At 42.9% G+C, this 23,478-nt stretch overlaps 1 protein-coding gene across 2 annotated transcripts in view; it reads right to left on the minus strand.

Annotated features, from left to right (window-relative positions):
• The window catches only part of NCK2 (NCK adaptor protein 2), a 30,391-nt gene that overhangs the window by 1,657 nt on the left and 5,256 nt on the right, over positions 1 to 23,478 (minus strand). The window contains exons 2-4 of one of the 2 annotated variants that reach the window (XM_069970943.1): positions 16,696 to 16,781; positions 8,024 to 8,263; positions 6,077 to 6,798 (exon numbers count right to left, since the gene is read on the minus strand). In XM_069970943.1, coding sequence (XP_069827044.1) covers positions 6,077 to 6,798; positions 8,024 to 8,249 — 948 coding nt within the window. In that variant the 5' untranslated portion in view covers positions 8,250 to 8,263; positions 16,696 to 16,781. The remainder of the gene's footprint in view (positions 1 to 6,076; positions 6,799 to 8,023; positions 8,264 to 16,695; positions 16,782 to 23,478) is intronic. The other variant, XM_069970944.1, reaches the window with a different exon arrangement.

Genomic DNA, 23,478 nt, shown 5'->3' on the forward strand with positions numbered 1-23,478 from the left:
CGTTACGATTACTATGATATATAACATGTATAACTTATATTGTATCTGATGGCCTGTAAAAAATTCAAACCATTGTTAACAAATATACGTTCCTTAAAATCGCTCAATTCCCAGGCTTAGGGTATAAACCCACACACCGTATAAGCAGCGTATTTACTGCTGCGATACGCAGCAAACACGCAGCAAATACGCAGCAGATTATATCTAAATAACTGAACACAGCATCAAATCTGTACTAACAAATCTGCTGCGTATTTGTTGCGTATCTGCTGTGTATACGGTGTGTGGGTTTGTACCCTTATAGCGCTTTTATCCTTTGGTCTATGGGGCTGTGTGAGGTGTCAGTTTTTGCGCCATGATGTGTTCTTTCTATCGGTACCTTGATTGCGCATATACGACTTTTTGATCGTTTTTTATTACATTTTTTCTGGATTTGATGCGACCAAAAATGCGCAATTTTGCACTTTGGAATTTTTTTGCGCTGACGCCGTTTACCGTGCGAGATCAGGAATGTGATTAATAGTTCGGGCGATTACGCGCGCGGCGATACTAAATATGTTTATTTATTTATTTATTAATTTGTATTTATAAAATGGGAAAAGGGGGGTGATTTGGACTTTTATTAGGGGAGGGGATTTTTTATTAATAAAAACACTTTTTTACTTTTTTTTTTAAATGGACTAGAAGCCCCCCTGGGGGACTTGTATATAGACAGCACTGATCTCTCATAGAGATCAATGCTGTGTATATACACAGCAAAGATCCATCAGATCGGTCATAGATTACTATGGCCTGCTGCAGGCCATAGCAATCTATTGCCGAGCCGGGATCAGCGTCATTCCGACGCTGAGGCCCGGCACTGGCAGAAGAACGGATCTCCCCCCCGCGATCGCATCGCGGGGGGGAGATCCGACCCACTAGACACCAGGGATGTTGTGCATAAAGCACTTCAATGCAGCTGTCAGGTTTGACAGCTGCATTGAAGTGCTTAATTAGCCGGCGCGGCAACGGGACCCACGCCGGCTAACAGAGGCACTGCCCGGCTGCACGTGTCAGCCGGGATCAGCGCCTTTCAGAGCGGGGTCCCGGCGGGACCCCGCTCTGAACACCCCCCGCGGCGCCATGACGTATGAGATACGTCATGGGTCGCTAAGGGGTTAATTTAGTGTATCAGGAAGTGTTAGAATTCTCTCAGAAGCAGTGACGTCACGACGAATGGTGTAATTCCTATGGAGTGTCCAGCAGGGGGCGCTCTATATATAGACGTCAATGAGTACCATTGACTTCTGTATATAGTGCGCCCCTGCTGGACACTCCATTGGAATTACAATGGATGTGTGTATGTAATGTAATGTTATGTACTGTACTTTGCGATTGAATACATTTATGGAATACTTTGGGGAGCAAGTGTCCTTGCTCCCCAAAGTATCCCATGAATGTATTCAATAAATACATTTGCAGGGCACCGAGCAGGGAGGGAGAGAAGTGCCATCTACCTCCCCCCTCCCTGCTCGGTGCTGGGCACATATAGAAAGTACTACTCCCCCATTATCTGCAGATAATGAGGGAGTAGTACCTGTGCTATCTATCGCCGCCCGCGCCGCCACTCACTCAAGTGCCGCTCTTCATGCCCCCTCCTCTTCCGCTCCCCCTCCTCCTCCCGGCTTCAAACACTATGGCGCTGCTGACTCCCCGATGCCCGTGCCGCTCCTCACACTATACGGGGACACCAGGAAGCACCGGGAGCGCAGTGTTCCCGGAGGGGGTGGGTGAGAGCCGACGCGGCCGGCATGCAGGAGCAGAGAGCGGCGGCCGGCCGGATAGTGTGAGGAGCGGCACGGGCGGCGGGGAGTGAGCGGTGCCATAGTGTTTGAAGCCGGGAGGAGGAGGGGGAGCAGAGGAGGAGGGGGCATGAAGAGCGGCACTTGTGTGAGCGGCGGCACGGGCGGCAATAGATAGCACGGGTACTACTCACTCATTATCTGCAGATAATGGGAGAGTAGTACATTGTATATGTGCCCAGCACCGAGCAAGGAGGGGGGAGGTAGATGGCACTTCTCTCCCTCCCGGCTCGGTGCCCTGCAAATGTATTTATTGAATACATTTATGGGATACTTTGGGGAGCAAGGACACTTGCTCCCCAAAGTATTCCATAAATGTATTCAATCGCAAAGTACAGTACATAACATTCCATTAAATACACACATCCATTGTAATTCCTATGGAGTGTCCAGCAGGGGCGCACTATATATATAGAAGTCAATGGTACTCATTGACTTCTATATATAGAGCGCCCCCTGCTGGACACTCCATAGGAATTACACCATTCGTCGTGACGTCACTGCTTCTGGAGAGAATTCTAACACTTCCTGATACACTAAATTAAGGGAAATAGCAGTATATGAGCATTTCCCATAATAAATGTACATTAGAAAATTGTAGAACTTTCCATAAGTAATAACATAAAAAAAAATTTTTGGCCGGACATCTCCTTTAATTAGGACTACCAGGGGCATCACTGGGGGTTAATTAGGACTACCAGGGGCATCACTAGGGGTTGACTCTTGCTACCGGGCATAACTAAGGATTCACAAGCCAAAAAGACAGAAATGGCTGCACATCGCACCCATGGCTGACATGAAAGCTTGTTCAGCTACATTTAAAACCAACATCAGAAGTTAGTATATAATTTGGCCAAACCATATTGCCTCATGTACCACGTGCAGGTCTTCTGATACACATGAGTCCCTAACCAAACCTCATCACTGTGCCGGTCAGCGACCACAATCCCCGCAAGACGTGCGCAAGCAGAGAAGAGGGGCCACGGAATGGCCCTGCAACCCCATTGTCACAGGACCAGACCCAAAAGGGCACCCCCGAACCCCGCAGGCGCCACCAGCGGAAAAAGTGGACGCCAAGCAACACAAGTGTGAACAAGCTCTTACCTCTCTCCATTCCTCTGCAGGTAGAATGGGAGAATACTAGGAGATCCTCCCCTTATGTACACAGGTGCTTCCTGCTAATTTGGATCACATGGGTCTTACACAGCACGAGTGCTAGCCACAATGAAAAAAGGGACAGAATACATAAAATATGCACAAGCCAAAAAGACAGAAATGGCTGCACATCGCACCCATGGCTGACACGAAAGCTTGTTCAGCTACATTTAAAACCAACATCAGAAGTTAGTATATAATTTGGCCAAACCATCAGCCATAGGTGTGAGGTGCAGCGCTCTTTTTCTTCCGTGAACCGCATTTTGTTTCTCTCTTTTCCCAGTGTTTTGCACTCCTCCTGGTGAGACCCACATGACCGCAATTAGCAGGAGACACCTGAGTGCACATGGTTTTAATCCCTCCTGTCTTTTCCCATTCTGTCTGCAGCAGCTATGGTGAGCGCAATACCTCATCCAGACTTGTGCTGTTTGGGGGCGACCTTCTCCGCCGGCGGTGCTGGCCGGGTTCTGGTGTGGTGTTTTTGGGTCTGGTCCTGTGGCATGGGGGTCGCAGGGCCGTCCCATGGCCCCCGTTCCCTGACTGTGCGCGCCTGCGGGGTTGGTGGCCACTGACTGGCACGGTGTGGACTTAGTGTAGGGACCCATGTGTATCAGATACCGGCACGAGGTACATGGGGCAGTATGGCTTCATCAATTCATACACAAAATTCTGATGTGTTTTTTATTTAGCCTAGGGGCACTAGTATCAGCCATAGGTGTGAGGTGCAGCGCTCTTTTTCTTCCGTGAACCGCATAACTAAGGATTCACATCCGGTACTAGAGGCATCACAGGAAGGTTAACTACAAAAGCAGGGGCATTAGGGGAACAATACTTTGCCTTGCCCCGGGTGCTGCTAACCCCCACTACTAACTGCTCCGCACAGTATGCAGCCCTCAAATGATTTTATTAATGCCGACTGGCTCTCAGCAGGGAAAAGGTTCCCCACCCCAGATTTAGATTTTGAAAGTTGTAACGACAGTGACACCTTTGGGATGAACTAGAATGGAGATTGTGAGCTAGACCCTCTTGTCAAACAGTAACCGATACTAAAAATGCTCTTCTTGCTCTTCAAATGCTCTAAATAATAATGCAAAGTGGAAGCTGTTAACTATGAAGGGGAGACCAACTCCATATTAACGCCTACAGATTTAAAATGTTCTAAAAGTTCCTGTAGGTGTCCCAGTCCTTTTGTCCATATAGGTGTATGTGTGAGCTTGATTGCATGTGACCAATACAGTGCTGACACAGTTCTGGCACAAGTAACAACTCCTGGGCACCACACAGGGAACTGTAACACAGCTGCATGCACTTGACTGGGGTGGTCCAGCCTCTGCAACTTAACCCTTTGCTTGCTGAGGACCAGATAGGATAAGTTCTTACGCCACTTGCTGGGTGAGCCTAGTGCAGGGCCCAGAGCCCACCTATTGTGCTGAGTGCACTGCATCTGCCCCAGCAGGGAAGGGGGTTAAGTAAATTAGTGCATTCAGCAAAGCAAGTGGAGAACAGTCTTGCTGCATACCGTATTGAATAAAATTGCTGTATTTAATTAAATGGTCAATGATGGGTGTGTGAGTGCTTTTATTTCGATTTAAAAAAAATTCTATTGTGTATTCTTTTTTTATTTACTTTACAGGCTTAGTAGTGGAAGTCGTCTGATCGATGACATCCAATACTAAGCCAGAGCTTAGCACTAGACCGTAAAATGGCTTACACTAACACCCACACTATTATCCCAGTACCCAATGCCCCAGGGGTACTGGGAAGAACCAGGTACCAGTAGTCCTGTAGCGTCAAGATATGGCGTTCTGGACTGCACAGTAGCAGGCTGGTGTTTTTATTCTTAGGATAAGGAGGGCCAAATAAATGGCCTTTCCCACTCTGGCATTACTTGGCAGTGGAAAGGGATATTTATTTTGGCCCTCCCCAGCCAAATACCGCTCCAGTCCAGGAGCGCCATTTTCTGACGCTCCATGACTACTGGGACACGTCTTTTCCGAGTACCCAATAATGTGGGGGTTACTGTTAGCCATTTTACAGGCTAACACTAATATATATATATAATTTTTTTTTTTTTTTTTATTGAAATAAAAAAACACCTCCACCTCCTCATTGACCATTTTGTTTAAATAAAATTGCCACTCATCGCTGTAGTCCTCTGGATTTTGGTATCTTAGGGGAAGGGGGGGGGGCACATGTTAGTAAATGGAGAGCATTCTTCCCTACTACATTAGTGACTACCTACCAGTCCTGGTTGTGAACTGCAGATGTGACCTGGACTTGCAATGGTTCATTGTCACTGCCCAGTGATAATTTCTATGTAACAGATGTGGAGTCAAAACAAATATTTTGGTACACATTTTAGTTTGCTTTTTCTTATTTAAATGAAAGATTTAAGGGTAGACCAAAAAGTGGTACTGTAAAAAATAAAATTTCATTTTCATGGCCCATTGTTTTAAAATTCTTTAGATATCTGTGGGGTCCAAATGATCACAGCCCCCCCCCCCCCGTTAGATTCCATAGGGGGTGTAGTTCCAAGAATGGGGTCACTTGTGGGGGGTTTCCACTGTCTTAGCCCTTGACATCCATCTCCGCTAAATCAAGCCTCCTAAAACCAAATGGCACGCCTTTCCTTTTGAAGGCTTGCCTTAGACTCTAAAATTATGTCCTTTTCATCTTGGTCTTATAAAGATGAAATGTTGTTACTGGTACAATAAGTTTTTTACTTATCAATTTAGCCAATGAATACCGGGAAAGCGAGAAAAAAAAAACAAAAACTTCTGACACATTTCATGCAATGAAACCCTTAAATCCTACAAAAAGTAGGAACGTCTTGATGATGAAACACAAAATTTGGGCCTCACATATGCAAATAGATGTGTAACTTCACAACGTAAATTTTTCCACAAGAAGAAATGACTATACAGAAACCTGATGATTTCAAAAGAAATTATAGTCTCAATCTAGGTTAAAATCAGAACATTCAGAACATTAAGTGTAAACATTTAGCTATTTAAGTGATATGGTGTGCAGGAAAAATAGTATGCAATATGGAGGTGGGGAAAAAAAAAAAATGTACTCACTGAAGACTCACTGTCTCGGATAAGAAAGTCTCCATCCATTCCTCTTTCATTCAGGGCACATTCAGCTTGATGCCTTGTAACCCCTCCATAGTACCAAGGTTTCCCAGCAAAGCGGCCTATGCAGGCAGGACCAGTATAGCTTATTTGGTGAACGTGGGAACTATTTATGGAGGGACCATCATTTAAAATGACAACATAGTTTTTAGGAACAAGGCCAATCTGTCCACTGGAATTTTTACATTTCCACCATTCAGGGTCATTCTCCGGCTTCTCAATGACTTCCATGATTTCTCCTTTCTCAAAGTTCAGCTCTTCTTCTGTTACCGAACTAAATGGGTAGAGTGTCTGAACAACATGGAGAATTTTAGTGTTTTGGCCATTGATTATAGATGCTCCTTTCCTTAAGCTTAGAAAACTGGGGGAATCGGCTGTGGCTTCATCAACTTCTTCCACTACGTAGTTTGATGGGAACCACCCAACCTGCCCATTATGTGTTCCTCGCCACCAGCCATCACTACACTTTTCCATAACAATAACTCGTGAACCTTTCACAAGGGAGAGTTCATCATCTCTCTCTGCCGCATATGCAAATTTTACATATGCTGGAATGTTTAAGTCATAGATCCTATCTGCATTGGTACCATTTGATGAATACTCCGCTTCAGTGCTTGGAGTGGGCGACGCATCTCGAGTGCTAGTCTTCCTCTTGGTCTTTCCAAGCCCTGAAAAAATAAAGGGGAAATAATAGTGATCCACAACCAAATATGAACCAGAAGTGGAAAATATGAATAGGTCCCATCCAATTTAACTATGAACAGCAACAATTTATGATTTTAAGATATGATAGGACAATTATCTGCAAAAGTAAAAAAAAAAATAGAAGTATTTATGTATCCTATGAAAAGGAACAAGCTGATAACATTTTCCCAGTTTATATGTAAAAGGCATTATTGCAGTAGGACATTTAGCTTTATTGGGCTTTTTTCACCATTACAAGTAAATTTAAAGGGGTAGTGCAGGCAGGACTCCAATTAATAGAATTTGAGCATGGAACTTGTAGGGTGGTACAGGTTGCTTTGGCATCACTGGAGGTAAAACTTTAGAATGCCTAGGCTATACTATCACTTGACTAGTGGGGATCTATCTATCCAACGGCTTTTTCAAAACCATACCTAACTGAATGGAGCAGTGTTGTAGTTCACTGAACAAAAAGGTACAGGCAAAGCTGTGCTGATCGACGGGAAACCCACAGGGGTCTGACTTTAAGCATGACGGCACATCCTTGGGCTATTGGGCTATGCCATAATACTTACACAGAGAGGCTTAGGCTGTCAGATAAATCTCTCTGTGTAAACGCAGCCTAAGTGATGAAAATACCCTTTTTTTAAAAAAAGCTCCATCACAAAATCTCAATATCAAAAAATATCTAAATGAAGTCTAAATTATCCGGACATGGACGCTATACATTCTTACCATGATATGGCCATGGATCCACAATCGTAGTGAAGCCACGCAGAAATCTAGTTCTCTGTAATCTAATATTAGCATAGTAATAGGATAAATCTGTATTCACGCTGCACAGGCAGACTAGAACCCACATACAGGAGTTCACAGTTTGGCAGGAAAAATACACAGGCTTTTCTCTCAATGGTAGGTCGGTAAGTGATCAAATAGCAGCAAATTTCATAAACCCCGGAGGATGCAAGTTATAGTTAGGTATTTGGTGACTGGACAAGTTAGAAAACTGTGACACAGGATCAGTCCGACTGTAAAATAAAAGTAATTACAGGTGTTTAAATTTACATGCATGTCCTTGCATAGTTTTTTTTTCCTTTCATTATAACCATATACTAGTGACAAAAAAAAACAACACAACAAGAACAATATTTACAGCAGACTCTAATACTTTTGATAAGCCATGGCGGTCTCAAATAAGAATAGGCTTACCTAAGGTGTCTTTTAAATTCTTAACCAGCGATCCTTTCTTTAAGCTGTTTTTCCTCTCCACATAGTTTGACGGTACATATCCTGTCCTGTTAGCCGCGTTTCTTACTCGCCACCATGTTTTGGAGTCGTCCAGCAACCACAAGCGCTCATTTTTCTTAATATCAAGTTCTTGGTCCTGCTGTGCCATATAATCCCATTTGGCAATAACAATGACCTCCTCTGTCATTTTTCATGGAGTCACTGGTAGTAAAAGTTAAGACTTAAATTAATAACCACAAGTTAGAGATATCTAATAGAGAAAAAAGAACACTACAGAAAAGAAATTAAGAATTAAAGAAAAAAAAAAAAAAAGTAATTAAACAAAATTCTATCAAACAAGAAACATATGCCCGATCACTCTGGAATTTAGCACATTGAATAACAAAAAAAATTGTAATGTAATAAAGCAGTAACTTTTTCCGGAAGTGAGAATCAAATGTTGTAATAAAATGTGTAATGAATTTCCTGAACAGGAGATAAATGTTATTCATCTGGAAATTAAAAGCAAGTGATTGTGAATTAGGTAGACTGACACTGTACAATGCTCCAGGAGAATTAATGAAATTAAAGGGGTTGCTCAGCGGAAATTTTTTTTTCCCCAAATCAAAGTTATATAGATTTGTAATTTACTTCTATTAAAACATTTCAAGTCTTCCCATACTTATTAGCTGCTGTATGTCATGCAGGAAATGTTTTATTTTTAGTCTGACACAGTGCTCTCTGCTGACATCGCTGTCCAAGACAGGAACTCTGTCTCGGTTTTATATAAATCCCCATAGAGAACCTCTCCCTCTGGACAGTTCCTGTCTCGGCCAGAGATGTCAGCAGAGAGCACTGTGTCAGACTGAAAATAAAACATTTCCTGCAGGACATACAGCAGCTGGGAAGACTTGAGATTTTTTAATAGAAGTAAATTACCAATCTATATAACTTTCTGATATCAGTTGATTTGAAAGAAAATGATTTTCACTGGACAACCCCTTCAATCTATTGCAAATAAAGACATTAAAATTTCACCATCAACAATGGTATGTGCCTGTAGACAAAAAAAGGCTCATTCCAAAACTGAATACCGGCACACAATTGCCTTTCTGCCCTATTCATGCTGTGGGTATTGAATCGTAATTTTCTTAGGCTATGTTCACACAACTTGACGGACAGGCCGTTCTGTGACCTCGGCCGCTTGCTTCACTGTGTGAACCGACAGGGTTTCCTACGGCCGCAATTCATTGAATTGCGGCCGCAGAAAACTGACATGTCAGTTATTTGTGGCGGCGCACAGATCCCGGCCGGAGCGTGTACGACGTGTATACGCTCCAGCCGGGATCCCATTGAAAATAAGGCATTGTTCCACCCCGCAAAAAGTACGGCCGTACTTTTACGTAGTGTGAACATAGTCTTACTGTGTTTTATGAACGTTATGTCATCACTCCTTAGCACTATGGCTTACCATTAAGGTTGTTCAATGATAGATTTCACATGACAGAATGTGACAGGCTATTGCCTTAGATCTTCCACGTTTATGGAGGTGAACACCAACCACCCCATACTAAGGGAAAAATTCCTTCTCTCCTCCAGGTTGTCTAGGGAATAAATCCCTAGATTAAAGTCCCAACTTCAGAACCGTATACAGATAACTCTTCAGCTGGCTGTACACATAATATTAGCATTTATTGAAACTGCCATCTAAATAATGTGCATGAGGGTCTCCATTAACATCTGCCATTAGACTTCAACATGCCAAATCCTTTTGTTTCTGGAGGTGATAAGTCAATGCCAAAGGTGTCTGATGGCGGCCCTTCCCCCAATAACACATGCATGCTGAGAAGAGCCTCTTCAACTTTCATATGCCGAGCATTCAGCTACAGATTCAGATTCTAAAAACCCTCTTATGAACCCATATACTATACATGGAGGAGAGCCAGAAAGAATAAGAGCATATTGCTCACCTGAGTGCTTCAGCCCCCTTTATTTCAGCAACATGTGGGTGTCAGCACACTGGTCCCCACCAATCAAACCTATGACAACACGTCCGTAGTTTGTAAAATTATAGGTGCCTTTTTATAATAACACAGTATGCATAATGCATACTAGGTTTTACATCTATGTCTATAAAACAGGGCTCCAGGCTAGAAAAAAGCCCTAACCTGCCACCAAAGCCCTAACCTTTATAATGAGACAAAAAAAAAAGATTTTTTTAAGAGGAAATAATGCTTTTTTTTTTTGTTCTTTTTCAATCTGTGTACACCTCCCATAGTTGTCACTCACAGTGCTGTTTAGATACAAAGCAGGTAAGAGATTTGTATATAAGTGAGGAAGGTAAAGACAAGGCCTTGCATGGGATACATAAATATAGATACACTATTGTATAATAGGCTAGAAATGCAAAACCACTAAAGAACAGAAACCAGGGAAGCCAAGGGCAGGAAGCAATGACTTGGGTGCTGATGGACATTGCAACATGATAATGCCCTCAAACACACCTTGCAGTATAGAAATGGCTGAAAGATAACAAAATCAATACTTTCAATTACATCTCAGTCTTAATGCTACAGAGCACCTGCTGTCTGCACACAGCAGAGGAGACCAGGAGAAAAGATGGACTAAAATAAACTGTATGAAACAATTCTTCTTACTAAAGAGATGTGCAAGGAGGAAAAGAAGCAAACTTCGTAGGCTATATTCGTAATGGTATTAGGTCGTGTGGGGATCTCTGTGACCGCAATCGGTGCTCAAATCCGCCTACGTTTTATCTACAAAAAAGAAGCGTAGATCCCAGATCACAAATCTTTTTACAATTTCTCGATACATTCTGAGGTATGTGGGCTTATCTGACATTTCAGTTAAAGGGAACCTGTCACCCCTCGTGCTGGGGTGAAGGCCGCCCGACCCCAAGCTAGAGCCTCTGATACTTAACCAATCTCGCCAAGTCCCGCTTCTTTAACTTTTTTTTTAAAAGGGTAAATAACAGATAATGGACATGATTATATAGTCAAGGGGCGTGTATTGGGCATACAAGTCCCTCAATGTTAAAGGGGAACTCCGAATAAGAAAAACTTGTTTTCTATTAAAAGTACATTAAAAGTTATATAGATGTGTCTATACAATGTATTACTGTATCTGTACGGTTCTGCAACACTGGTAGCTGATAGAAATCCAGGAAGTGAAAAAAATGACCTCTGTGCCAATTCACATTGTCTCCTGCTCCTTCTGCTATCCCCCCCAGGAGACAAATCTTACATGGCTCTGTCTCACATTGTGTGTGTTTGCTGATGATGCAGACAGGGGCAGGGTGTGATGTCACAGGAGGCTTGGCTGGATAACCCAATCCCCTGAGTGATCCACCATCTCTGACCAGCCAGAAGCAGCTGCTGCACTAATTTCACTGATTGTAATGGGTGGGTGCAGTGATAAGGGAAAGCATAGCATTCTGGGAAATGCTAAACCAGGAAGAACAGAAATACAAAACAGAGCAACCCCCCCCCCCTCCCCTCCAAAAATGGATTTTTGGTAGTTTCAAAACTGGGATAGACAGGTAAGTAATGCATTATGCCTCTGCAGAAGTTTCATTAATTTTTTAACCTCTACCTGGAGTTTCCCTTTAAATCAAATTAACACCCATCTGACTATTAACTAAATTGTCAAATTATAAACCCACATATAAGCTAAGAATGAAAGGGCAACAAGCCGAGACGTTAATATCATGAGTACACACCGTTTTGCGGTTTGTTGCCTTTTTTTTAGACCTTTTTTTTTGTTCTTTTTTGAGAGCTGGATACAGGTTTTCTTTAGCCCCCTTAATAACTATGCCCTTTTTGGACAGGCTAGAGATGAGCAAATCACTGATTTAAACAAAGCAAAGCACTTTGTTTGATCTGCGCTCTGCTCATCAAGCCGCCGCGCTGTGAGCACTGCTCCGATCCTTGCAACTCCACCCTGGGTGCTGAGGAAAAGCAAGATCCAATCCTGGGAAACTGGGACAAGTTTCCCAGGATTGGGTCCAGCTTTTCCCGGCATCCTGGGAGAAGTGTCAGGAGGGGAAGCAGCACTGACAGTCCGGCGGCTTGATGAGCAGAGCGCAGATGAAACAAGTGAAACAATTTACTTTGTTTAAATCTGCGATTCGCTTATCTCTGGAGAGGACAACTAATAAGTACCTCTAATTGTACATACAGACTCCACAAATATCTATATGTGTATTTACAGACAGTCTTCTTCAACTTCAAATGTTTTTGAGGTACTACTATGCTAGGGTGCAGGAAGGGGGTTACCAAACAGCAATAATCAAATCTAAGGTTATAGTGCAAAAAATCATTAGATTTAAGCGATAATCTTTCCAGGCAGCGATCAAACAGCTAATGAAAATTTGTTTGTGTCTCAATGATCGAATCGTTTGGGCTAACCATAATATCACTGTTGATCGTTTGCAAACCTTAGTGTATGTACACATCGTTCATTATTACGATTGTTTGCATACTAGAGTGTATAAAAGCATGTAATTACGATCGTAAGTAACGACTATCATTCTGTGTATTATGGTTAACAATTTTAAGTTGTTTGCAAAAGCGCTCGTTTGTAATCTTTTATCGGAGAAAACTAAAGAAAAAAAAATTGCTAAGGACCCTAAGTAACAGCTTGCAATGCCAATGTGCTGCTTCTAAGGCCAGCGTGATACTGTAGTGTATAAAAGAGGCATAGACTCAAGAGACACAGACCTAATCTTACAGCTTTGGAAAGCATTAGTGCAGCCTCATGTAGAATATGCAGTTCAGTTCAGGACAGAACAAGGATGTCCTGGAGATAGGAAAAAAAGCACACAGGCAAAGCTGATAACGGGAATGAAGAACCAGATTATAATAATTTATTTGGACTCTAGAATGGACATCTACTAAGACATGATAAACTTCTACAAATAGGTAAACAGTCCATACAAAATATATAGGGCCCTCCCAATTTATAACCTCCCACTAGGGTTAGCATGCCCAGTAGTGTAACATAGAAACATTCAGATCAATAGGTGTCCTATAAAGCTGGCTTTATAATATGTGCACATCAAAAAAAGATAGCTAAGACAGGAAATTTAAAAAGTCATGACTAAAACATTAAAGATAACCAATTTCTTCCCATCTCCCCAGTTACTGCTTGAATTTCCGAACAATCTCAGCGAGAAACATATTGTAATATTCTCCTCTCATGCGGACTTACATTGGCAGGCTGATCTCTGATGTGTGCCACTGAAGCACAATATACCAACAGCCAGAGAAATACATGGGAGGGGTGCAATGTATCTCATCCTGTCACGTTTTCCTACTGCTAAATGCTGACGGGGCTCCCGCCACTTGCCCAGTGTTATTGTACGGCCAAGCTGTGCACAGACAGGGCATCACTGAGAGCGGAGAGTGCATCAAGTGATGTAGAAAACATTGCTGGATTATATGATAAAAGCGGTGGATGAGCAGAAGGGACATCACAGCTGCTGCTGGTCTATCTGACAGCCATAGGGCTTCGAGGAGGACAGAAGGTAGCTTCTTAGCAGGTCACCAGCAAGCAAACTCCATAGAGAAGGGAAGAACGATTCAGGGATTTTGAGGACAGAGAAAGTAAATAACAAGCTCTGGCCCTTGTTAACTATCACACTGCTGTTCACCAGTATTATAGTGGATAAAATAAGATGCTTGAATCAATGGCTTTACTACTACATGTGGACATATTACCTCTCAAAAAGATCTAATTGGCCAACTAATCTTTCTAGGTCCCACACCATGATGGTGCTGGATGAGTAGGTAACATTACAACCGCTGCTAATCTGTGCACTCACTCCTGCTTAAATATTTAAGGATCTGTAACAGCAATGAATTATTAATAGGGAAAATACATCTGCTGGCAAGTCACTGTGACATGTCAGAATAAGCAATCAATAAGGGGTATGTGAGCCAGCACCGCCCGCAATCACTAAACAGAGGTGGCTGTGGCACGTGGGACATGAGGACACCTTAGGGCAGAAACCCTGTCCACTCTAAGTAAATTCAGATGGGACAGAAATGCTGCAGGTTTGTGCAGGTACAATCCACAGTGGAATACATTAACAGGAAAGTGGGTAAGATTTTATAAAGTCTCATCTCTAGGCTAGGGAGACCTGTGGTATGGACTGTAAGATCCAAAGTATGTCAGATTTTATAAGGTATTTTTCCTTATAAATAATTAGACTGAAGACAAAACTATACTCACCTTCCCTGCTCCCCTAACCATGCCATTATTATGGAACTGCCCACTCACTGGGTGGAGGGCAGAGGTAGCATGACTACATGCCACTGAGGCACCACCCCCCTGACTACTAACTAAAGGCCCTATTCCACCAACAGATCTGAGGACAGATTATCTGCCAAAGATTTGAAGCCAAACCCAGGAACAGACTATAATTAGAGAACAGGTCATAAAGGAAAGACTGAGATTTCTCCTCTTTTCAAATCCACTCCTGGGTTTGGCTTCAAATCTTTGGCAGATAATCTGTCGTCAGATCTGTTGGTGGAATAGGGCCTTAAGCACTGGGGATTTAAGCTTGTTATTTTACCACACTACAGCAGACAACTCGGTACAGCATCCAAACGCTGTACCCTACAGCAATATAGTACGGTGGAAAATTTTAACAGGGTGAGTTTGACCGATTCCCCTAAAAACCCTTTGCATGTAGAAGTGCTGCTTACACAAATTCCTTGATATATAATTGTAGGTTCATATAGGTAGGTGCATATTTACCCTAAAAGTAACTGAAAACACTAGAGACAATGGTGGGGATGTGGACAGACTGCAGGCAGATTTAAAAAGCTGTTTATTCATGAAAGCAAAATTTCATACAGAAAAAAAAAAAAATATCTATAGATATCCCTTAATATTCACTCAACAAAGGTTTAAGAAGTTGCTTTGATATTTATAAAGTGACCACAATAGACAGTACTGAGTATGTAAACATTCATTACCTGTCTGCCTGAAACCTGTCATTAACACACATATCATTAGGAGCTATTAGCCAACGGCACGTATGACAGCATTCAGATCATGCACTGGTGCCTGGCTTGTCTTCTGTCTATTCGTCCCTAGCTGGCCAAAAGATTTGCTATCTATCATTTATTTTTATAAACTTTCCCCAACTCAACTAGGACATCTTCCCCAGCATGTCAAAATGATGACATCATAATAAAGCTACTCAGTGGTCAGTGTCCCGCAAAAATAAAAAGCAGACTATGTTCAGTCTATTAAGGTATGTGGCCTCCCCACTATACGATGGCATACACTTTGACAGTATTCCGATGTACAGCTGGAATGTACTGCCTTCGATGCAATTTCAGAGTCCTTCTTTCTCCAATAAAAACAAATGCACACTCTACCATTGGGTAGGGGGCTGTCAGCTGACCTCAGCAGCTTGGTCGTGTCAACAGTTTCCACATTATCAAGGTTGGATATATTGCAACTCTAAAAGCCATCAAAGGACCTTGATTGGTCAATTCTTGACCATTCCATATAATGGCCAAATATTCAGATAGGCTCCAGTGCGCTGTTCTCCTTAAAGGGGTACTCCAGCGGGGGGTGTTATTTTGGGATCTGGCCGGGGAGGAGGTGGCTGAAAGAAAAGACGTCCACTCACCTCCCCGGATCCAGCGACGGGTCCCGTATCGCAGCGCTCCGGTCCCGGGCCACATCCAGGTGTCTGACGCGGGCTCGAATCTGCTCAGCCAGTCAGTGACAGAGGCGGGATCTGAACGGACTTGAAACAGATCCCGTCTCTGTCACTGACTGGCTGAGCGGACTTGAGACGTCAAGTCTTGAGCCCGCGTCAGACACCAGGAAGCGGCCGGGCACCGGAGCGCTGAGATACGGGACCCGCCGCTGGAGGTCTTTTCTCTCAGCCACCTCCTCCCCGGCCAGATCCCAAAATAGCCCCCACGCTGGGGTACCCCTTTAATATGTAAGAACTAGAAGCTCTCTCAGAAACCGATTTATAACCAGTTGTCAAACACATTAAAGGGGAAGTCTGGCAAATTTTTTTTTATTAAAGTATTGTATTGCCCCCAAAGGTTATACAAATCACCAATATACACTTATTACAGGAAATGCTTATAAAGTGCTTTTTTTCCCTGCACTTACTACTGCATCAAGGCTTCACTTCCTGGATAACATGGTGATGTCACGACCCGACTCCCAAAGCTGTGCGGGCTGTGGCTGCTGGAGAGGATAATGGCAGGGGGACACTGAAAGACCCAGGGCACTGAAGGGACACTGAGCACGGAGTAAGTGCAGGGAAAAAAGCACAGTATAAGCATTTCCCGCAATAAGTGTATATTGATGATTTGTATAACACATCCCCTAGATGTGGTGGCATGCTGCCAAAGTTCTGCTAGCTGTGTGTGAAAAAGGAAGGGGTGCCAGTACTCTGGATGAGTAAAACCGAGCTCAAAGCTCTAAAAAAAAGTGTTATAACAAAGTGCTGTAAAATTACTACAACAAGAACTTTGGCGCTGGGGGTTTAATAAGAGATTACCTAGGGTGTTACAGCTCTGATTCAGGTTATATATTGTTGTTAAATACTGGATTTTCATTAAAGTACATAAAATTACCAAAAAACATTCAATACTTACACGATTCACGTTGGTCAAGTATATATATATAAAAAAAAACAATGGAGCAATCCACTGAAACGTAGTAATGTCACCACATGGATGTACTAAAGAAAAAAAAGAACAAAATGACCATATGTTAACATTGAAATCGATCTGTGCTATTCTTCCCTAATACAGATGCCTGACCATAAATAAGGCCATCACAGGTAATACATTGAAGAGGAGCACACAAGTGAAGGGAATGTAATTGCATGTCCTGACCTATAAAGTGTACTAGTCATAGATCAGTCTTCGTAACTTGTGTGTGCGCAGATGCAGCTGCTGATGAAAGGTCTATTAAAGGGATTATACAGTGGCCATTTTCATCCAGAGACAGCACCACTCTTTTCTCCAGTTTGGGTGAAGGTTTTGCAACTCCCTTCCATTAAAGTGAATGGAGCTTAATTGTAAAGCACACCAGAATTAGAGACAAGTGTCCTGCTGTCTCTGAAAGAAAGTGCCTAAGTTTTTCCTAACACTGGATAACCCCTTTAAGAAGAACGGAAGCTTCTGCACAGAACTCAGAGACACTTAGGACATTTCCATGGCAAACCTCTGTGGGAAGCCGCATCTGAACTTTAGAAGACTGGACAGAGACAGGTACACTTTAATTGAGTACACAAATGAAAGGTTTTCACATAAATCGTAAACCCACACACAGGTCCGAAAAGAAAAAAGGGGGGAAAAAAAAAGTTAGGGATCTGGAGAATATTTATTTATTTAATGAAACAAGTGTTTCTATTGGGCCAAAATATTTAGAACAATAAGGAAGCTGACATGTTATTTTTACTGCATGCTCAATGGTATAAGTAAAAAAAAAATGCTAGGTTATCAGAGCAAAAGAAGGTTTAAACATTTAATAAACACAAAAAATAACAGCAAGTGTGCTAAGATCAGTGTAGTAATACTAGAAGTGCCCCAGGGGGAATAACCCTAACCCCAGGGGGACTTCTAGTATGTGTGTGTAAATTTAAAAAAAAAAAAAAAAATTATTAATACATCATGGCGCAAAAAATGACACCTCGCACAGCCCCATAGACCAAAGGATAAAAGCGCTATAAGCATGGGAATATTTTAAAGAGGATGTACCACCAGGTTCATCCTCTTTAACCTGAAGCCACGGATCAAACGGCCCCGGCACGGGGAAGCCGGTGCCGCGGTCCGTTTTCCGGACCGAGGCCGGTACCCGTGCACGGCGCCGTTCTATGCACTGGAACCAGCCTGTGTTCAAGCTGGAGGTAGGCCGGGCCGCCCCCAGTGGGAAGGAATTCCCTCCCCTGTATGACGCGGCTCCATTCATTCTAAGGGAGCCGCGTCATACAGGGGAGGGAATTCCCTCCCACTGGAGGCGGGCCGGCACATAGAACCGGTGCATAGAACGGCGGGCCTCGGTTCGAAAAACGGACCGCAATACCGGCTTCCCCGTGCTGGCGCCGTTCGATCCGTGGCTTCAGGTTAAAGAGGATGTACCTGGTGGTACATCCTCTTTAAGGAACATAAATTTTTTTAAAAGGTTTTAATCTTAAAAGCCATCAAATAAAATAAAAGTTATACAAGTTACATATCGTTGTAATCATATCAACTTGAGGAACATGTTCCACAAGTCAGTTATACCCCAGGGTGAACGGTGTAAAAACAAACCCTCCCCCCCAAATAAAAAAAAAAATTGTGTTTTGTTTTCAATTTCACCACACATATAATATGTTTCTGGTGTCACAGCATATTTTAGGCAAAAATCACGTCTGCCATTTTAAAGTACAAATAGTGGTCCAAAAAATAAGGGCTCATCTGGGTCTCTAGGTGAAAAAAATGCATGCGCTATTGCCTTATATACACAAGGAGGGAAGAACGAAAATGCAAAAATGAAAACTGGCTGTGTCCCCTAAGGGTTGAAGGGGTTAGCCAGCGCAACAAAAACATGGCCACTTTCTTCCAGAGACAGCCCCACTCTTGTCTCTAGCTTTGGGGGGGGGGGGGGGGGGGTTGCTGCTCAGTTTCATTGAAGTGAATGGAGCTTAATTTCAAACCGCACCCGAACTGGAGACAAGAGTCGCTGTGTCTCTGAAAGAAAGTGGCCGTGTTTTTGTAGTACTGGATAACCCCTTTAACATACCCACAAGCAGGAGAGTATAGCAGGGCTCTCTTAACCTCTCTACTGGGGGCCTTACCTAGAAAATCATGGTGGTCCCTAGGCCTCCTCACTAGTCATTGCATGTAACTTATTGCATGCAATCCTGCAGTTAAGCAAATAGTCAAAAGATCAAGAAATAAAAATTTAGGTACACAATGAAGGTAGACAAATGGCTTTGCAGGATCAGAGTGAGATGTGGTGCAGGCAATGCTATTTCCAGCTCCACCTGATGAACGGCATCATTCACACTGTATTTATAGAGCCATTTAATTAGGAAAGCAGAAATGCAAATTGAAAAATCAGTTCTCTCCTGATATTGTGCAGCTCCTCAGCCGCCTCTGAAGCGCTTCCATACAACAGCAACATTTGATTTCATCTTATAATTAATTCCTTGCAGCAGGCGATCCCCACATCCAGCACCGCTCTCTAATTAATGACATCACTAATACACCGCTATTTATAATCTATTGCTCAAGACCAAGAGGATTTAAAGGGGACCAGGCAGTTCTCTGAGGGAAACAAGCAGTGGCAGACAGTGATGTCAGCCAGCTGTCAGTCACCAGTCAATAGGGTGAACTCTATAGTTTATGTGGTGCAGTGTGATGCCGACGCTGTGAAGTAGTTGTTCAGCATATTCAGAAGTTCCCCCTGTACACCTGCTGCTTATAGACAGCTTTCTCTCTATGCTCGCAGCTTATGAATACAAAGGTGTTCTTAAAGGGGTACTCAGGAGGAAAACATGGTTTTAAATCAACTGGGGCCAGAAAGTCATACAGATTTTTATTTTTAATCTCAAGCCTTTCAGTACTTATCAGCTGCTGTATGTCCTGCAGGAAGTGGTTTATTTTTTCCAGACGGACAAGGTGCTCCCTGCTGCCACCTCTTCCCCTGTTAGGAACGGTTTAAAGCAGGAGAGGTTTGGTTTGGAGATTTGCTGCTCTGCACAGACACAGAAAGAGGTGTCAGCAGAGAGCACTGTATCAGAGTGAAAAGAATACACCACTTCCTGCAGGACATACAGCAGCTGATAAGTACTGTGCGGATTATTTTTTTTAACAGAAGTAATTTACTAGTCTCATCTGGCACCAGTTGATTTCAAAAAAATTTTCTCATTTAAATGTATTATACTCATATTGCTGTAGAGTGAAAAAGTTGACAGATCTAAGCCAGGGTAAGTGTACAATTACATGAAGTGATTTTTTTGACGGTCAACCAATAACAATAAACAAACTCAAACGACGGCTATGGCGAATGACCTGAAATCGTTCACCCAGTTACACGGAACGATGATTGTAACTTATGATAGTTATTGCGTTTGTCCGGTTGTCGCCACTGCGTTGTCTGCTATTACTCTACACGATTGTCATTCAAATCCGAACGATAATCGTTCCGTGTAATACCACCCAAAGTGTCCATCAATACAGATAAGTCGCTCTACTTTAATGTTGTCAGTAAAGGGCAGAGAGTCCAGATTCAGTAAGTAAAGGACTACAATTACAGATCTGAGTAGTCAGGGCTGGTGATGGCAGTCACACTTGTGCTGGACAACAAAATTTATGGTTCTGTCCTATAGAAAAATTCACTTTGTGCCCATAACAACCAAGCCGGGCTTAGCCTTCATTTTATCATAGCAATAAGAAATGAAAGCTTGACTCTGATTGGACAGTATGGGCAACAGGGAGAATCTTAAATATAAAATCTTATATTAAAAGAATCCTCTTAAAAGTGCAATAAATCTGGTCCAAAGGTTTCATCCCACACATGAAACATGTCCCCATGCAGACTGAGGAGTATCAGGGCTGTAAGATGTGCGGAACAACAGAAGTTCCATTTAGATTTTATATCCGCTGAACAACGTAGGTTTTATGTGTGACCGGGTAAAATAGTGGGCCAGGGACAGATGATAGCAGTGTGATCTCCGTCAGCTTCTATAGAAAGCAGTCTGTTCCCCATTGTCTCCGGAGGCAGGCACTGAATGAGCACACTGTCTATGAAGGCTACCACTGACCTTTGTGACGGCATCGGCAGGATTTAATGGCTTTACTAACCAGCAGTATATGAAGATTAATATAACAGGGCCTAAAAAGGAGCGGTGCTGAACCTAACTACTTTCTGGACAGACTACATTATTGACACTGTTAAACAAAGAAAAAGCTGTACCATCATATAGATCTTTGAAGCCAAAGCCAGGAACAGACTCTAAGCAGGGAACAGGTCATAAAGGAAAGACAGATTTCTCCTCTTTTTAAATCCATTCCTGGTTTTAGCTTAAAAGATAAATCTCTGTGTGTAAATACACCATTAGCCAGAATCCTGCTCCATACGGACGAGGGGCAATACCTCAAAACAGCTGTCTGTGGATGGATGCCTGCTCTGGTAATCCCTTGTCATGTCGCAATACTCGCAACTGAGTTAGACTGATGCAATAAAGTGGCCATTCTGGCATTTGGCGATTTGTTTTAAAATACTCGCAACCGAGTGGGACTTACGAGGCTACATATCAGGGTCGTTTGGGGATCTCCCCACTGGGAGGCACCCCTTGGCAACAGGTTTCCCTCCCTCGAGGGATATCGGTCTATTCCCGTGTTTTGAGACGAGCAACCGAGCCTCCACGGACCCCTTTCTTGCATATTCAAATTTTATAGTGGGCAAAGTATCAATGGAGATTTTTTTTGCTGTTCTCCCTGAGCTCAGTGATTGTTGTGTTTTGTCTGAAAATCTAAATGTTTCATTTTTCAATAATTACTTTGCATTTTATTGCATGAGATAAGAATTTGATCACCTACCAATCATCAAGAATTCTGACTCTGACAGACGTGTAAGTTCTTTCTTAAAGGTTAGATTCCCACATAATGAGTTGGCAGCGGCATTCTAAGTTTTGCATTGAAATCTGTTGCAATAGTCAGTACTATTATAGTCTATGGCCCTGCATTCTCACAGCAGATTTTCATTCTGCCGCAAGAACGTAGTGACAGCCATGTTTAACTGATTAGCTGCCCTGCCGGCAAAAATAATAAACAACCCATGCTTACCTGCCTGTGCGCCTGCATGAGTCTCTGGATCCCAGCTCACTGACGACCCATTCAAAAAAATTAATGCACAAACACAGATAATGACAGTGTGCAACCTGTTATCCCAGAGTAATGGCCCCCACCTCACACTCCAACGCTCTTTAGCTCCTGCTTCCTCAGGGAGTAGTGAGAAGGGGGCCCAAGGATCCCTATATATCTCTCATCCACATACTGATTGACCAAAAATTTATCAAAAAAGTTGTTCCATCTGTTACTTGGCGCTCCACGAACATGCCCCTGTGCCTGAACATGGCACCAAACGGACCCAGAAGTGGCCTCCTGAGTTACAACGCCATCAGCCAGAGCCACCTCCGCACGTCACTACTCTTCAGCTGCACATGCGCACTGGATCACACGTGGTCCAGCAGCAATCTCGTAAAAAGAGAAGAGTAGATAATAGAGATAAGCGAACTGGGTTCGGGTCCATCCGAACCCAACGATCGGCATTTGATTAGCGGGGGCTGCTGAAGTTGGATAAAGCTCTAAGGTTGTCTGGAAAACATGGATACAGCCAATGACTATATCCATGATTTCCACATAGCCTTAGGGCTTTACCCAACTTCAGCAGCCACCGCTAATCAAATGCCGAACGATCGGGTTCAGATGGACTCGAGTATGCTCGAGGTTCGCTCATCTCTAGTAGACAACTAGCAGTAAACACTTCTGCAATACTACAGGGACAATCTACATACATACAGCACCACATCCGCTCCTATTGTCCCGTGAAAATAAAAGTTCATAGAAAACGTGAGCAAAAGAAAAAAAACAAAAACCCAAAAATGAAGTGCAAGCGGCAGTGCAAAAAGTGTAAATCAAATGTCACTGCAATTGTACACTAGAAATGTAATCATTTGCTGCGTACACATTTCCTTTTAACCCTAAATTCAGCTTATAGGTGGCACCTTTACGGAGGTAATGCATGTACATGTAATGCATCGAGGGTAGAAATCCATTTACCACCGTCTGCATATTCGTTTTTGTTTAGCAGAAACTCCAGCGGATAATATCAATGCCAACGGATATTATCCCAGCGCCAAACCTATTAACCCCATGTGGAGCTGCATTTACTAACCCCAGAAGCAATGTATTTAAGAAGAAGATAGTAAATAAAGGGTGAATCTAAGGCTAAAAGAAATGCCGACATGAATCGATAAGGAGCACAGAAAGTACTTTAGCATTTCCTTATTTCTGCAGGAATGTTAACTATAAAGCTGCCATGAGAGGGAAAAGTACACAATCCCACAATGACTGCACAGGTGATATTTGGCCGTGGGGCCTCCGACCTAAGGTTATAATTACACTCCGCATCTACAGCATTTGCTGGGTAACTTGTGAGCGATTGTGTTCTCCTCCAGTTTCTCACTGACAGATCTGTCACATGACAGTCATATGAAAATCTCATGACAGCTTTAAGTACGTGTGGCTTAATGTTTCCAATGTGTCACGCAACACAAAGGCCCTATTTCCGATAAGTGCTTTTGCCTGGGTTGCAGCAGGTATGTTCTAATACAGCACACAGTACAGCTGGTGTGGAGGGTATGTGTGCCAACATGCACTGAC

This window comes from Dendropsophus ebraccatus, chromosome 5 (assembly GCF_027789765.1).
Source record: "Dendropsophus ebraccatus isolate aDenEbr1 chromosome 5, aDenEbr1.pat, whole genome shotgun sequence".
Lineage (NCBI taxonomy): Eukaryota > Metazoa > Chordata > Amphibia > Anura > Hylidae > Dendropsophus > Dendropsophus ebraccatus.